The sequence below is a fragment of the Dendropsophus ebraccatus genome, chromosome 9 (assembly GCF_027789765.1).
Source record: "Dendropsophus ebraccatus isolate aDenEbr1 chromosome 9, aDenEbr1.pat, whole genome shotgun sequence".
Classification (NCBI taxonomy): Eukaryota; Metazoa; Chordata; class Amphibia; order Anura; family Hylidae; genus Dendropsophus; species Dendropsophus ebraccatus.
The window spans coordinates 55,799,266-55,817,956 of NC_091462.1; the positions used below are offsets into that span (position 1 = coordinate 55,799,266).

The following is an 18,691-nucleotide window of genomic DNA, read 5'->3' on the forward strand; positions in this document are numbered from 1 at the left end:
GTAAAGAGCCCATATGTGATAGTATTAGTTTTACTTAAAATTGAATATATTTTACAGATGTATTATTAGAAAGCAATTGATCTTTTGTTCCTAATTTGTGCCAAAAATACTGTAGCCAGCCAAGCCCTGGGGGATTTTTGTTACCAATAGTGTAGAATTAGGAAAACCGCATACTGTATAAAAGCTGCTTATTTACAGTATGTTAATGCTCACCGCATATCTAAAGCCCCTATTACACGGGGCGACTGGAGGAGCAGACAAGCGATGTGAGTTGTTTGCTTCTCATTTCCCACTCGCTGCCGCCGCTATTGCGTGCGGCGACAGCAAGACGGTGAGTGCAGGGGGGCCACGGAGGGGGCGCTGCCCGGGTGATCGCTAGATTGTCCGGGCAGCCCTTAGCGGAGGGCCACGGTCTGCTGCTGCCGCTCCTATTCCACGAAGGAACGGCAGCAGATCGCTGCTATCACAGTCTTTTGTCTTTCAATATTTTTAAAGACAACAGCAATGATCAGCCTTTGGGACCCCCAGCTACATTGAGATAAAGAGCTCTCCGCCCCCAGCCTGCTTGCAGCCAATGAGTGTGGTTGGGAAGCTAAAAACAGTTGAAGCTTGTGCAATTTATGTAACTTCTTTCATGGGAGTTTTGCAATCTGCGTAGCTACGCTGTTGATGAAACTCCGAGAGTTAAAGGGGTTATCCAGCTCTACAAAAACATGGCCACTTTCCTTCTACTGTTGTCTCCAGTTTGGGTGGGGTTTTGAAACTCAGTTCCAAGTAAATGGAGCTTAACTGCAAACTGCACCTAAACTGGAGACGACAGTAGGGGGAAAAGTGGCCATATTTTTGTAGCGCTGGATAACGGCTTTAAGTAATCAGTATAATTCATGTGGCTATTGAATTTGTGAAACTTCCGTTAAAGTCAATGTGAGCTACACAAATTGAATAGCTCGCTTGTCTCAACTGTGTTCAGCTTCCCAACCACCTTTGACGAGGGGGGTTCAGAAACTATGTTTAACCAAGATGGTAACATCCCTTTAAGAAATTAAACTATGTGTATATTTTATTTTAGTTTGTTTTAAAATATACTTTAGTGAGGTTATATCTCTTTTATACAGTTCTTTTATTATCAGTGGTGAGGGAAAAAAACAGGCTTTTCTTCTTCAAGGTATTATTGACTTCTTGAGGTTGTGGTTTTGGCATAAAGTGAGAACTGCTAGGAAACTGTTGGGTGCTGATGAGGAAGTCATCCAGAAATGTTGTTGTTCATGAGGAGACAATGAATGTATTATTTATTATGTTATTCATAGCTTACAGGAGTCTTGTTATCACAGACAGCCCATTTTGAGAATGTAGAATGCATTGAGAACATACATTGTCAACTTACTAATTTTTACTATTTACTAATACTACCACTGGTGCCAATACATTTATTCTTATAAGATACTTAAAAAAAAATGAAAATGTAAATTTAGCCTAATCTTAAAAGGGTTATCAATAATTAGAAAACATATCTGCTTACTTCCAGAACACACCACAGCTCAGTTCTATTGATGTGAATAGATCCTAGTTGTAACACCACACACAACCTGAGTACAGGTGTGGAGCTGTTTCTAGAAGAAAGCAGCCATGTTTTTTCAATCACTGATACTGTAGAAAAAGTTACTAAAGGCTAAAGGCTAAAGTTACTTTTTTTATAAAGTATCTGTGGCCAAGAATAATTTATTGGCACTGGTGGTAGTATTAGTAAGTAGTAAAAATTAGTATGTTGACATTTGTTTCCCAATTAAATAAATCATGGTGCTTGTTCCCATATGTATTCATTTTCTGTGAAAACAAGTATTTGTAATGTAGGTAGTTTCAGCACAAGAGAAAGCTAATGTGAAATAAAGATTTGTAATAGAGATTTATTTCTGTTGTCTTTTCCCAGTGAGTGGGTGTAAATGTAAGCAGCCCTCACAGGAAAAGCAGAACGCCAAGGAGAGACATTAATTCCTTAACGTATTGTTTTCTCTACCCATTTGCGTAACCTTAAAATTTGTCTAGAATGTTTAATGGAAAAGTATTGAGATTTCTGTTGCTGTACGCTCAGAACTTATTTTTCAATGAATATTTAAATTTTAAATTCTGTACAATGTTGTAGTTTTAGGGCCCTATTACACGGCACGATAATCAGCTGAATTGGCCCGATCTGGCCGATTATTGCTCCGTTTAATAGGGACAACGATCATCCAATGACGACGATCATCAGCTGATCATTGATTTAGGTTTGGTCCTAAAATCGTCGGGCGCCAACCGCACATCGCTTTGTGTAATAGTGATGTGTGGCTGGCGGCTGACAATTTTCAAACAGCATACATTACCCATTAATGCTCCAGGGCTCCTTCTGTGGTCTGCTTCTTCCCAGGTCCCACGTGCTGCAGCTTCAGAGTGGCCTGGAGGACTGCTGGACAATCCTTAGATCTTGGGGTTGGCCAATAGAAGAGGGCGGCGCTCTCTGCTATTGTTGTTTTGGAACATGCTGAAAGACAAAGAGCAGCCAACATCGTGCTTTTCGGTAGATCCTTTTAACATGAGCCATTACACCATATGATTATTGGCCAAGTACAGCAGATAATTGTTTTGTGTAATAGGGCCTTTAGTGTAGGTTGCATGGGTTCTACCATTAGACTAATGGCATAACCCTTAGATACGATATCTTTGTGAAAACTCTTCTGCTTCTAAAGGCAAACAATGAATATTTCAGTTGGCTAAAAATTATGAGAAACTGAAATAAAAAGCTCCAGTTCATTATCTGCCCATTTCTATAGTGACTTTTTAAGTACCAAATGTGAGTCACTTTCACAGAGACATATTGTTGAGCTGTAGTAAAGTGGTTTTCTAGGCTTTAAAACACTAAACATTTATCTCAAAATGGTTTCGGTCTACAAGCCACACCTGCTGTAAATACTGTCAGCGACATGAAAAGCAATGCCTATGATTTCACATCCATGTGATCACAGTGTGGTCACAACCCTCATAGGACAGAACATATCATCAGTCTTGAGGAAAAGTGTACACATATCACACTTTGTTGTGAAAAAAAGCATTATAAATATTTACTATTTAAAGGATTGTAAATAAATAAAATTATAATTCAACTAATGTTGAATCCCAAAATTACAGGACTTAGTAGAAAGTGTAACTTGACTTGCAGCTTCTAGTGCAGCTTTGCCTATTCTGTTGCTTTCCACAAAGCATCTTAGTTGATGCAGATAGGTGATAGATGTTTTTTGACAACCTATTCTGGCATTATAAGGCTATGTTCCCACACAGAATTTTTTTTCAGTATTTTGGTCAGTATGTTTCAACCAAAACCAGGAGTGGATTAAAGAGGACCTGTCACCCCCCCCCCCCCCCCCCCGTGCCGGGGTGACAGGCTCCTGACCCCCCGTTACAGCCCCCTATACTCACCTGATCCAGTCGGGTCACGGAGATATCAGCTCCCGAAGCCCGGCGCGCGCTCTGACAGGAGAGTCCGATCCTCATAGAGAATGAATGGGGAGTCCGATGCTCCGTCATTGTCTATGGGCATGGGACTCTCCTGTCAGCGCGTGCGCCGGGCTTCGGGAGCTGGTATCTCCGTGACCCGACCGGATCCAAAAGTGGGACCCGGCGGGATCAGGTGAGTATAGGGGGCTGTAACGGGGGGGTCGGGAGCCTGTCACCCCGGCACGGGGGGTGACGGGTCTCCTTTAAAAACTTAGAAAGGCTATGGTCACACACTGTTGAAAATTAGTGGATAGCAGCCATTTAATGGCAAATAACATCTGCTATTTCAGAACAATTACTTTAAAATAACAGCAATAACCGGCCATTACTTTAAAACAACAGCAATTATTTGCCATTAAATGACTGCCTTCTGCTAAATTTCAACAGTGTGTGAACATAGCCTTTCAAAGTTTTCAATCCACTCCTGGTTTTGGTTGAAACATACTGACCAATATACTGAGCAATAATAGTTTGTGGGAACATAGCCTTATAACGTAAAAAAACCCCTGAAGAACAGGTTAAATTAAAGGACAAGTCCGGCCAAAAGTATTTTTTAATATGTTATTACATAAGGAAAGTTAGACAAATTTCTAATATACACTTATTATGGGAAATGCACATATACTGCTTTTTTCCCTCAATTTAGTAGATCATGCAGACTTCAATTTCTCAAAAAAAATGTGACGTTACAAACCGAACCAGAGCAGGGCTGGGTGTAATTCCTATGAAGCTACCAGCAGAGGGCGCAGTATATGGAGAATTTACATTGTAATTGGGTTGCAGTCATCCATAGCAGCTTGTGCACTCACCGTGTGGCAGAAAGAGGCTCCCCAGCACCAGTTCAACCTGCACCGGCTCCCCTCGCCCCCCAAAGGACCCCCCACACCTGTCCATCACACTGGCCACCCTCCCCTAGCCCTCCAGCACCCGTCCATGCTTCTGTCTGCCCTCCCCTAGCCACATCCATGCTGCTGACTGAACCCCCCCCCCCCCCCGTACCCGACCATGTCACCGGCCGCCCCCCACACCCGTCCATGCTGCTGTCCGCCCCCGCACACCCGTCCATGCTGCTGTCCGCCCCCCCCCCCCCGCACCCGTCCATGTCACCGGCCGCCCCTCGCACCCGTCCTTGCCTCCGGCCTCCCTCCCTGCTCTCTCCCGCTGCAATCACTCACCCCGCTGCCCGGTCATGTGTCCGGCATCTCTCTCCCCCTGTCTCTCTCCCACAGCAGTGAATGGCTATGTGCGGCTGAAGAGAGACAGCAGGGACCACGGTATAGCAGCGCTCTCCCCGCTGCCTGGTTCTGTGTGCAGCGGGGAGAGCGCTGCTATACCGTGGTCCCTGCTGTCTCTTTTCAGCCGCACATAGCCATTCACTGCTGCGGAAGAGAGATGCCGGACACAGAACCGGGCAGCGGGGAGAGTGATTGCAGCGGGAGAGAGCAGGGAGGGAGGCCGGAGGCATGGATGGGTGGCGGCCGGTGACATGGTCGGGGGAGGGGGGTGGCGGCCAGCAGCATGGATGTGGCTAGGGGAGGGCGGCCAGCAGCATGGATGTGGCTAGGGGAGGGCGGCCAGTGCAGGTTGGACTGCTGCCGGGGAGCCTCTCTCTGCCACCTGGTGAGTGCACAAGCTGCTATGGATGACTGCAACCCAATTACAATGTAAATTCTCCATAAACTGCGCCCCCTGCTGGTAGCTTCATAGGAATTACACCCAGCCCTGCTCTGGTTCGGTTCGTGACGTCACATTTTTTTTTAGAGAAATTGAAGTCTGCATGATCTACTAAATTGAGGAAAAAAGCAGTATATGTGCATTTCCCATAATAAGTGTGTATTAGGAATTTGTCTAACTTTCCTTATGTAATAACATTTTAAAAAATACTTTTGGCCGGACTTCTCCTTTTAGGTGATTTTACCAAGGTGGGTGAACACACGTAATGGATTTTTTTGCAGATCTGTGGTAAATCTGCAGCCAAATCAATACGTGTGACAAGCAGATCAAAACCCCACGACACATGCTGACAAGCTGTGGATTTTATAATCCCCACTGCTGGTCAATTTCCATTAAGATTTTACCTACACAAAGATGCAGGTACAACCCGCAGCAGGTCCTCTACGTGGGAATTCAGCCTTGTATTGAGTTTGTGTATAAACTGACTCTTGACTTTCTGAACCGAGTGTCTAAATTGTAATTTCTTGCTAGAAAGATAAGCGTTCTAGCCCCCCTCCTTGTTTATTGTATCCTTAAGGGATGCATTTTGCTGGAGCGTGAAACTTCTACGCTTTTGTATCATGATAAGGTAAATTATGAAAGCTATGTGTGATGTAATGAATGTCAAGACTTATGAGGTTGACTAAGAGGTTACAGGCTCATTACTGAACATTCCGGAGAATGTTTTATTTATGCACATAGTAAGTCAATGGCTTTGTCAGTTTTCTTTTTGCATTCTTGTTTAGTTTTGTATATGAAAACAATAACTGTTTTACTATAGGATCTGGGAGGTCTTTTAGCAGATATTCATTCCCATATTGCTTTTTGCAAGAAGATCCGGCTGTAATGCCCTTGGCTCAATGCAAACTTTGCACATACTATGTTGGCAATGTGCTGCAAGCTGTCAGATAAAGAAAATAATCTCCTAGGCAAACAAAGAGCTTTAAAATCATTGGCTGTTGACCGCAACATTTTGTCTGTTTTAATAAGTATGTGATGTGGCAAGTAATGGTGTACTGATTTAATATTTATAAGGCTACATTCACACTGCATTTACCAGTGCCTGTTTACTGTATGGATCGGGAAAGCTCTCGGGATATACTTTGCATACTCTCCCGGGATTGTAGTGCCATTTTATTGTGCTATTTTATACTCAGACATTCTGTATATATAAAAACTTGTACTGCATAGCAATTGTTGTTCTGTTTTTTAGGTTTTTTTTGTGTGTGTCTGTGTGGGGGGGGGACTTTTAGGTGATGGGTGCTATTTATTCTAACATGTATGTCATTACTATGATCTATGCCTTGAATGGAAGCCACTAAAGTGATGCAAAAAAGGTTTAAAACACAAATGGGGTATTTATGAAAGTGTGTAACAGAAAATGTGTCTGTTTCTCATAGTAACCACACAGCATTCATTAGGTATGGTGCAGCCTATAATGAAACACTGCGTTGTGATTGGTTGCTGTAGGTGATGCACACAGTTTTTTCTCTATGAATAAAGTGAGGCTCACACTGTATTTGGGGTTTGTGGTTCACAGTTTCCACTTCCTTTTGCTGTATAGGAAACCATAGTAGATTACATTATTGAATATATATATATATATATATATATATATATATATATATATACTTTTTAATAATGTCAGTGGCAAATGGATTCTGCTGTACTTTTTACTTTTTTGTAGATTGTATTGTATTGGAATTGAGGTAGCAGTAAGGCTTACATTCAGGTAGGGGTTTAATATTGAATATGTGATTGATTTGTACCATAACCCCATCTGCGCATGCACATTTACAGTAATATAAAAGTTATTCACACATGGTATACAGAACCATAACCCTGCAGGTGTATGTATGTTTACACACGGGCTTTGCTCATATACATTAATGGTTATCTGCAGTCAGTTCCACCTTAAACAAACAGACCCACTGGTTCAAAGCATTGGTGAAAATCTTGAATTCCAGTTCCCCACTAGTGTTAAAGTCTGACATGTAGTCCGACAGTAGTGTTAAAGTCTGATTCAGACTTTAGAACAGAAAAAAACAACTTTTTTTTTTAATTTTTTTTATACTTATGTTTAGCCTCAGACAGCTATGGTAAACATATAGATAGTCCAAACGAAAAATAAAAAGAGCTAGCACTCACTGTTTGCTGCAAAAGTAGTCCATTTATTCTGGGTTCAGTTCAGCATGTGTGGGGGAAGAGAGACAGGTGCAGGTGCGTCCAAGGCCACAGGCTATTTCACATGCAATCGGCGCGTTTCGTCAGGCCCACGGACCGTCCGTGAGTGTTCCTTTAATCCAGGGATATGCACATACAAGCAGGAGTTCCACCAGCCACCGCTCTATACTACTTTTGCGCATTGTGCAGGTGATAGATCTGTGTAGCAGGCAGATGTCCAGCTTTATGACTCTGCAATATGTGATGGACCCCCAACTCCCCCAAGTTAAACCAAAGAACGCAAAATAAAGACACAACACATTGTAATCAGGTGTCAAAGGGTCCCAATTTTATTTAAAATTACATGACACTGAAAATGGCAGACCCCGACTCACGAAGAGTCACTCTCCAGCACTCAGGCGAGGAAAAACCCCCTGTGGGGGAAACCTCGAGGGAGCCATGGCTGGAGAGCTGCCCCTCCCCTGGGCTTAGAGGGTAATACCATACTATAAATATAATAAACTGGATGTGAGAGAGATGAGGCTGCAATATCTGTCACCTTATTGATGGTTAGGCGGCTGTATCTCTTCTCCTTCACAGATCCAGGTCCCCTGCCAGAACCTCCAAATTTCATCAAGGGTAGTAAATAGGTAGTAAATTAGTCAAGCTCAAGGTCCTCTGGCGCATCCAAGATGGCACTGATCAGGGCGCTGTGCATTGCTTTATGGAACCTTCTTTATGACATAAGCGCTTGTCATCACAGTGCACGGTTGCCACGGTTGCCATGGTTGCTGCAGGTAAACACATCTGAAGCATTAACCCATTAATGACTGACGGTGTGCTTTACTGCAGAGGTCACTAAACACACTTGTGACCAAGCAAACCGCTTATGGTTAGGCCACAATAAGAACACTAAATAATATGGTTTGATGTGGCCCATAGCAACCAATCACAGCTCAGCTTTCGTTTCTCAAATTACTCTGGTAAAATAAAAGCTGAACTCTGATTGGTTGCCATGTGCAACTTAGACAGTCTAATCTGCCCATAGCAACCAATCAAAGCTCAACTTTAATTTTATAGGAGCTTGTTAGTATATGAAAGGTGATCTGTGATTGGTTGCTATAGGCGAATCAGATTGTGTTTTGTCTGGCAGGTTGATAAAGGTGCTTCATAGCTGTAAAATCTGATGATGATGATGATGATGATGATGATGATGATGATGATGACGACGACTGAAAACACATGATATCAAGCTTCCCCCTAATGCTTTGCAGTCAGCCCTTCCTCCATACCTCCCAACTTTGTGGAGGGACACTTGTGGTTCACAGACATTTCTATATACAGTTTAGAAAACCACTGGTATACGGTTATATACGGCGGATTTGTTAACATGAATGAGACGGCTGACAATCTGATTTTGTTGTATGTGGAAATGGCAGCCAAAGAGTATTACTACATATCCCAGGCTGTCATAGGAAATCGGTGATCACCCGATTAGTTGATCAATGGAGAAACTGCATTGACTGGGCTGTCAAGTTGTTTAAAAGTAAAATAGTCCACAGTATTAAAGGGGTACTCCAGCAAAAAAAAAAAATATTTTAAATAAACTAGTGCCAGAAATTTGTACTTTACTTCTATCAAAAAAATCTCCAGTCTTCCAGTACTTATTAGCTGCTGTATGTTCAGCAGGAAGTGGTTATTCTTTCCAGTCTGACACATTAATATCTGCTGCTAAAGTAACTGTCCAAAGTAAGTTCTTGGCATGGACAAAGGTGGAAGCAGAGAGCAATGTGTCAGACTGGAAAGAATACACCACTTCCTGCAGGACATATAGCAGCTGATAAGTACTGGAAGGCTTGAGGGGTTTTAGTAGAAATAAATTAAAAATCTATATAACTTTGTGACACCAGTTGATTTGAAAGATTTTTTCTTAGCTTGACATCCCCTATCCTATGGATTTTAGGGGGAGCACCACCTTGGGCCCACCATACCTTACACCAGATATAATAAGCACCAAACCTTTCACATTACTATAGTGACAGAGCTGTGTATGTGACCAGCGATGCTGGCTCACTACTAGTAACTCTTCAGTCACTCTATGCGAACAGCATAACATGCCACTTAAGTTTCTTGAACAGAGAAGTTCCATGAAACTAACAAATCTCAGGTAGGCAGGGGGGTGCAGGAACATATTAAAGAAAGTATATTTACCCATCCCTGTGCCCCCGAAGCTCTTCCTTATTGTGCCCGCTCAGCCAATCACTGACTGCGGATGGACACCACTGCAGTTATTGACTGGCTGTGCAGGCAATCCATCAGGCGAGTATGTGACATTGAGCTGGGGCCGTGACATACACAGAATCTGTTCAAAAATGACTGAAAAAGTTCCAGCAGCTGTGGGAGAGAGCGCGGTCCACGGGCACAGGGACTGGTGTGTATAGTTTTTTATTATCTTCCCACACTCCTCTGCCTGACTATCATTTGTTACGAGACTTCTGTCAGCTGTAATTCGCGTTCCAAACTGCTGACACTGTGAGATGCTTTTAGGTCAAGAAGACACATGGTACCTTACATATATTTGTCTATGCTTCTATAGCATAGAAATTGTTTTTATTCTCTGGTAGAAAGAGTCAGACAGGGAGGCCCACCTCCTGCCAGGGGCCCACCAAGGGGTAGGGCCCTCAGGGGGATTCCCCTGTTCCCTTGTAGGCCAGTCCGAGCCTGTTTGGATCTGTAATTTCTTGATGCACCACCGAGCTGCTCTACTGCCTGTTTGTCCTCTAAAGAATTGTCCTAGCTCATGAAGTTTGACATAGATGCGTATGGACATTGGTGCTAGCTCTTTCCTTTCTATTGGACTTGCAAACATATAGAAAGCCTCGCTGCCCAGCTTACATGGTTTTGTAGCCATGTGAGCAATTTGGAAAGTCGACTGTAGCTGACAGTTTCCCTTAGAGCAGCTACATAAATTCAACAGCTGTGGTAGAATGACATTTGTGCATCTACTCTTTCCTCCTTTATCTTACCTCATAAGAGCCAGTTTCTAACGGTGCCTTTACACAGAGAGATTTATCTGACAGATTTTTGAAACCAAAGCCAGGAATGGATTTGAAAAGAGGAGAAATCTCAGTCTTTCCTTTATGACCTCTTCTCTGTTTATAGTCTGTTCCTGGCTTTGGCTTCAACAATCTGTCAGATAAATCTCTCTGTGTAAAGGCACCCTAAGTAATGTTTCCAACCTTCAATATACAAGAAGCTTACTACTGCTACAACCACTACTATTATTTTGGCCTCTGTTGCGCATGGTTTGCCCAAGCGTTAACCACACTTATACAAGAGATGACTTCAAATGTGAATATTTGCACATTTGCCGTTTGTAAATTACATGAATTGTGTCTAGTCTGGACCTTTCACAGCAGTAAAGATTTAAATACATGCTGATAATTCTTGTTCTGTTCATTTAAAGGTAGTGATACAGGATAATTTGACTGAATGCTGTGAATTTTACAATTATTAAGTGCAATATCTTCAGGGCTTATCATGAAACTCTGCTTGAATATAATTAGCATAATGATAAGCATTTTAACATTATGATACTTATTTTATTTTAATGGTTGCCAACAGTCTATAGTAATCTTCAAGCACATATGGCTACTGGGCCATTGCTTTTTAATCCCATTATGTTTTATAACAGTTTGTTGCTATTAGCCACAAAATTTTGTGTATAGGAAGCCTTCTACCACTATTGTATGTTAATCAGATCTACCCTAAAGGTGAGAGCGATGCCTTGGAAACAGGGCGTGCTGATTGGCTGAGCGGGGCGTCCTGCCGAGAACCCCAAAGCAAGTCGGAGCAGGGAGGAGGTGATATATTCTCCGGCCGCCAGGGGGTTTACTTACATTCTCACAGCAGGATGTCAATCCCACTGTGAGTATGTATTCTCATAACAACAGATCCTCAGCAGATTTTGTTGCGAATCCGCAGCATGAGATCTGCTGCAGATCCAGTGTGTGTGAAGGCACTCTAAAGAAGTACTCCATCACCTGATAGAGAATGTATGCATTAGCAAAATTACTTTCTTCTGTAGTTTGGCCCCGTTCTCTATCTGCAGTGTTGACACCTTGTTGCCTAGGTTCCCGACCACCGCTCTTGGCTCTTGGCCAAGACATCACTTGGGTGGCTGGGATCCTTGAGAGCAGTATGTATACATTTCCCTCACTCCCCACCTGTCTCCTTCTGAGGTGACACACGTATCCAGAGCTTGCCTTGTCCCTGGAGACTGTGTAACCTCAGTGGGAGACACAGCGATGCTGTGTTTCCATGCTGTTGTGCTGCGTCAACTGTGTTCAGAATACAGTCCAAAGAGGAAGGTGAAAACAGCCAAGCCAAGGTTCAGTTATCAATAAATTCATTTACGTCTGGTTGCTGTAAATGTCAACAAAGCAATGCAAGTTGTTCTTAAATTTGTCTTACCAAGAAAAAAGGCAAACCTTGCTTTTAGACTGCCTGCGATTACTGTGACTGAGTACATTAGATGTCAACAAAGCCGAGCAGTTTGCCAGGTGTTGGTTACATACATGAGCTTTGTCCTCTGTTAAAAATAAAATAAAGTTGATGTTCTTGTCCCACCTCAATTCTTTTACCTTGGCAGAGTGTGCTGCATTCCTGTGGACCACACAGCGCAGTCTTGTTCACCCTTGGCAGCTGCACACTAAGCACTTAAGATGTTTTTCCTGGAAAATCTCCTTGCCTAGAATTGGTTGTTTATTATCAACTTAGCTGTTGGTATGCGTTTCACTTTGCATCTACATTTTTTTTTATTTTTTTTTGCTCCACAGTGCCTGCTCTAAAATAGGCAGAAAATAATCTGGTTAAGAGAATGCTTTTAGGGTATGTTTAGACAGGACAAATTGGCTGAATACTGTATATTGTGCGGCAGATTCACATGTGTAATACAGTAACAGCAAAGTGGATTAGGTTTGTAGAAATCTTCTGTTCACATTGTAAACAAGCACACATCTTCACATCATTTGAATTGCAGTGTTTTTAAAAGTTTGTGCAACAGAATAAGGGCCCTATTTCACCGGACGATTATCGTTTGCATAATCGTTAACGATTAACGATCTCAAGCGACCGCTATTACGAAAGACCTGAAAACGTTCACTCATTTCCATGGAACGATAATCGTTAACTTATGATCGTAATTGCGATCGTTTTTCTTCCCTATTTATTAGCTATTTCGTTCGTATCTATTGCAAACGTCCAAACGATGTCTTATTCAATGCGAATGTTTTGCGAACGAGCAACGATAAAAATAGGTCCAGGTCTTATAAAGCGATTAACGATTTCTCGTTCGGTCGTTTATCGTTAACTGCATTTCAACCGAACGATTATTGTTTAGATTCGAACGATTTAACGATAATCTGAACGATAATCGTCCGGTGGAATAGGGCCCTTAGTACAGATTTTCCTGATTGACGTCAAGGGGAAGTTAAAATCTGCATATGTTTCAAATCAGCAATGTCTGGTTATCGCCTAGAGAATGGGTAGAGCACTGTCCGACCTTGTGCTCTACAATCAGGTAATTTAGAGGACAATTTCCATTCATTCTCTGTGAACATCCCAGTGGTCTTACCCCCAGCTTGTTATCCCCTCTCCTGAACATGGGAGTAACAGTTAATATTGGGAATACTCTTTTTTTTATTTGTTTGTTAAGTGGCTGACAGTTTCACCACTGTGAAAAGAAGAATTGGATAATCTAAGTGTCCATTCCTTTTTCTTATTAAAATGATAAATATCTCAGTAAGAATTACCCTATCAGTCATGACCGCTTGTATATATCTGTCTCAGTGCAGCTCAGGACTTCGACCATATTTCTGCCAATTTGTCTTGCCATCACAATGCTTTAACACATGCTAGAAACCTTTCATTTACACATGCCCAGTCTCTCACCTAAATTTGATAAAAAGATTAGATGAGGCAGAAATTCAATACATTTAATCAATCTTTCTTATGCTGAGAGCGGGACTCTTGCTGGCCTGTAAATGCGGATGGCATGAAAATGTATTCCGTGTTAAAGGTTACCTTTTGGTTGTTCCTAAATTCACAACTTTGTTTTAATAGCAGAGAATGCAGTTGACTCAGTATTGCAATTACGACAATACGCCAAAGTGTGTGTAATTTGCACCAAAAGACTGTCCTGGGATCCTATTACATGGTACAGTTATCGTCCAAATAAGCTGATATCGTCCTGTTTTAGGCTAGATATACACAGGACTGATCTGCAGCGGATTTAACGCTTTGAGTTTGCAGCAAAATCTACTGCGGATCCCAAACTGTCATTTTCAATGAGCTGGATCTACAGGGACCGGGAGCCTCAGCTGCAGCCGGAGTGTGGACCAGGTAAAGTATGCTCCGGGCAGCGGCAGGTTAAGGGGGCAGGCATTTACATATTCGCAGCGGTATGTAATCTCATTGAAAATGACTGTTTGGGATCTGCAGTGGATTTCGCTGCAAACTCTGCTGTGCTGCGGATCCATCCTGTGTGAATCTAGTCCTAATAGGGCTAGCCATCAACCAGTGATGAAGCAGGAGGAATTGCGGGCAGCTAATGTATTAGCTTGTAACCCAGCAGCTGATGGGTTAATAAGGCAGTGGCTACATTTTTGCAGCGGAATGAAAATTGACTGCGAGAATGCAGTGTCACAGGCAGTGGCAGTATTGCAGCAGAAGCTGATCTAACAAATCCCAAGCCTTACAGTAACTATCAGCGTCTGACACCATACAGGAGGTGGCTTTTCTATCCAGTCTGACACAGTGCTCTCTGTTGCCATCATTGTCTGTGACAGGAACTGTCCAGAGCAGGAGAGGTTTTCTGTTGGGATTTACTACTGCTCTGGGCAGTTCCTGTCATGGACAGAGGTGGAAGCAGAGAGCACTCTCTGACTGGATAGAAAACTCCTCCTGCTGCAGGACATACAGCAGCTAGGAGGTAAATTTTTTTCCCTCTGGGGTACCCCTTTAATTTATATGTATTTTGTATTCAAAAATATTTAAAAACGTCTAGAAACGTACTAGTCTTTGTTTTATTTAATTGTATAAACAATCAATGTTTTATTTAATTGTATAAACAATCAAAGTTTATTGCAATTCTTTCTATATTAATTTTTTTTCCAGGAACCAGGATATTGGGTGAAGATTCATCATTTAGAATACAAAGATGGAGGGATATTAGACCCTGATGATATTGTGGCAGACGTTGTTGAAGACAAGGACAAGGTAAGAGAAAATTGTTAGAATTTTTTTGCTATTTAAAGATTTATTTAGGGTGCGTTCACATGTACAGGATCTGCAGCAGATTTGATGGCGCTGATTTGAAGCTGCAGATTCAAAGCAAATGAAATCTAGGCCATCAAATCTGCTGAAGATCTGCTGCAGATTCAAATCTGTGCCATCAAATCTGCTGCAGATCCTGTACGTGTGAACGAACCCTAAAGAGGTGTTTTTCAGTCTAAATTGACACCCAGCACCACCGCTGATCATCTGCTTACAAGAGCTGTTCTGCTGGTATACACAGATAAACAGAGGAGCTGCAGCTTAGCTCCCACTGAAGTGACTGTGAATCTTGGACACTACACAGTGGATAGGCGATGGCAGTGCTGGCTGTTAGACAGTTTTTGGGCCTGTATTTTTGTCCAAAAATCTCTTGTTTTTTTTCTTGCTTAAAAAGGGCCAGTTTTTTTTCAAATATGAATTCTATAAAAAGACTATAGATCAGTAGGCTAAAAATAATACAAAAGGCACTATAGGGTGATATCTTACTAAAATAATAAAAAGAGGAAGATGAAACTTGCTCACCTAGGTACTAAGAACACAACACCTATAATCTCTGTCAGTGGAGATGGCTGAATGTCTCAGCAGGTGTTCCCTGTGAAGTCCAGGATCCCAAGCCAGATGACCGCGGAGAGTAATGTTGCGTTTACACAGAGCGATAATTCGCCAGATCGTACGATTAACGATTTCGAAGTAACTTTTTTTGTTTTTTTTTTATAACGATCAGCGTTTAGACGAAACAATATATCATACGGTAAATCGTTTTGCGATCGCTTAAGCCTATCTCGCACATAGGTTAAATCGGTGAACGACTGTTTACACAGAACGATCTACAAATTTTTTCTCTCTCGTTGCTTGATCGTTCGCTGCGTTTACACATACGATTATTGTTCGAATTCGATCGTTATTGTGCAAATTTGCACGATTATTGTTCCGTGTTAACGCAGCATAAGATGCTAACAAGTGTCAGATCATTAGAGTTACCCAAACATGTGTAAAGGAACCTTCTGTGGGCACTGCACGTAGTGCATGATGGGAGATGTAGTTTCCCAGCCGGCACCATCCTGGACATACACCAGCTTTTAGAAAAACTTGTAACTTAGTAACAGTGGCCGCAAGACCAGCTAGCTTTGAGATCATTTTATTTTTTAGCTTATGGGTGGAATACCCCTTTAAGTGTAATTAGGAATAGTTGGATGAGAATCTTGGTTTCTATTGATATGTTTTTTTTTCTCAACGAATTACAGAGTCAGGGCCGGCGTCAGCACCCGGCATACTCGGGGCCCACAGTGCCTCAAGGGGCCCCCCGGCACTTGCCCACACCATCTCTTCCCCTCTCCCTTCCCTCTCAATGCGCGCACACACACTGACACACGTTGCACTGTGTGCAGGTGGTGCTGTGCTGTGAGCGCACACATCATTACATGAGGCTGTGGGGGAGGGGGGATGAGCCGGGCGCAGGGATTAGGGGGGTGCTGGTGAGCCACTGAAAGCATATTGTGGCTCCCCCAGGCCTCTCTATGCGTCGAACCAGAGGAGAGGGGGGCGGGGCTCACTGCACGGCAGCCTGTAGAGGCCAAACAGCAGGTTAGGGCCCAGCTGCCTGTGCTGCCTGCCCCCTCCTACAGCTGTATTCCTGGGTCTCCTGACCTCCACAGCGGCCCAGGGCAGAGGGAGATGAGACAGGTGACAGGACTGCTGCCTGACAGATACAGAGGTGAGTGTATGGTGTGACTGGGTATAGATGCATATGTGTGTAAGTCTTTATGCTAGTGGTGTGTGTATGTGTGTCTGTCTGTCTGCCTGTGTGTGCTGGGAGTTGGAAGGTTTTAGGGTCATCTCTGGATTATCTGCTACAGTGGATTAATTGCAGATTTCCCCCTTTACTTTCCATGGGGAAGTCACAATATGCAGTAAATCCACTCTGTTATATTACAATTTTATCTGTTAAAATGTTTTGCAGGACTTTGTAGGGTAGCAACTTCTGCACCTGCATATCTATATCTCCATTTAGTGTAGGTGATCAGCAGTGTATTATAATAAGTATATAATACATTGCTGTATACCTACACAGAATGGAGATATTATCCTCCTGTATGAGTGTGTATATATCTCTCCATTCTGTGTAGGTATACAGCAATGCATTGTATACTTATTATCCTCCTGTATGTGTGTATATATCTCTCCATTCTGTGTAGGTATACAGCAGTGTATTATATACTTATTATCCCCCTCCTGTATGAGTGCGTATATATCTCTCCTCTGTGTAGGTATACAGCAGTGCATTATATACTTATCCTCCTGTATGAGTGTGTATATATCTCTCCATTCTGTGTAGGTATACAGCAATGTATTATATACTTATTATCCTCCTGTATGTGTGTATATATCTCTCCATTCTGTGTATTATACAGCAGTGTATTATATACTTATTATCCTCCTGTATGAGTGTGTATATATCTCTCCATTCTGTGTAGGTATACAGCAGTGTATTATATACTTATTATCCTCCTGTATGAGTGTGTATATACCTCTCCATTCTGTGTAGGTATACAGCAGTGTATTATATACTTATTATCCTTCTGTATGTGTGTGTATATAATACACTGCTGATCACCTACACAGAATGGAGAGATATATACACACTCATACAGGAGGATAATACGTATGTAATACACTGCTGTATACCTACACAGAATGGAGAGATAGAGACCCTCGTGATGCAACATGATTTGCTATACAAAGGGGCCCGCTGAGGCTCTGTCGCCCAAGGGCCCTCCAAAACCTGGAGCCGGCCCTGTACAGAGTTATCGGTATGCTCTGCCATATACAGTATTAGTAAATACTTTTAGACTTAATCTGTTATTCATCGATGTATGATGTGAGAATAAGGGTTTCCTTAATTTTTTTAAGAAGTGTATTATGTTCACAAGAACAGACTAGGTTCACATATAGTATTTTGTTCAGTATGTAGACTTAATTTTAGACAGTATTTTTAGCCAAAACCATTATTGGATGCAAATTTTGTTGTCAGTTCCACGCCTTGCTTCTGCCAAATATTGATAAAATGAGCTTCAAAATTAGGACCAAACGCTGAACGTCATACTACATGGGGATTCAGCCTTGCAATATTGTGAAGCATAGAACCCAGTTTATTTAAAGGAGAAGTCCGGCAAAATTTTTTATTGAAGTATAGTATTGCCCCCTAAAAGTTATACAAATCACCAGTATACACTTATTATGGGAAATGCTTATAAAGTGCTTTTCTCCCTGCGCTTACTACTGCATCAAGGCTTCACTTCCTGGATAACATGGTGATGTCACGACCCGACTCCCAGAGCTGTGCGGGCTGTGGCTGCTGGAGAGGATGATGGCAGAGGGACACTGAGGGACACAGGGCACTGGAGGGACACTGAGTATCCCTCTGCCATCATCCTCTCCAGCAGCCACAGCCCGCACAGCTCTGGGAGTCGGGTTGTGACATCACGTTTTATCCCGTAAGTGAAACCTTGATGCAGTAGTAAGCATTTCCCATAATAAGTGTATATTGGTGATTTGTATAACTTTTGGGGAGGCAATACAATACTTTAAAGAAATTTTTTTTGCCAGACTTCTCCTTTTAACCTCTGACAGAATGCTGCATAGTTGCCTCATAGTTCCCTTTGGGCATGTCAAATATAGCAAGATTGAGTGTTCAGAGATCATGACTAGCACAACCTAATGTGGAATAAAAATTAGCATTATTAAAAACCATGAATGAAGGAATAATTTTTAAGAACTGGGCTGTGTACTATATATTGCATGTCTGATAACTGCATATGTGGCCCTTTATCACAAATAAAAGCAGTTTTGCCATTTCCTATTCACCCTATCCACTTAGTAGTCCAAATGCATTGGCAGTTTAAAGGCAACAATATCCCTTCTCTTAAATTTCTACACCAATCAATTATATATT

General features: G+C 42.2%; 1 protein-coding gene across 6 annotated transcripts in view; it reads left to right on the plus strand.

The window, feature by feature from the left end:
• PARD3B (par-3 family cell polarity regulator beta) overlaps window positions 1–18,691 on the plus strand; it is a 926,479-nt gene that overhangs the window by 35,065 nt on the left and 872,723 nt on the right. For all 6 annotated transcript variants that reach the window (XM_069983415.1, XM_069983416.1, XM_069983417.1 and 3 more), the window contains exon 2: window positions 14,581–14,682. In XM_069983415.1, the coding sequence (XP_069839516.1) occupies window positions 14,581–14,682 (102 nt within the window). The remainder of the gene's footprint in view (window positions 1–14,580; window positions 14,683–18,691) is intronic.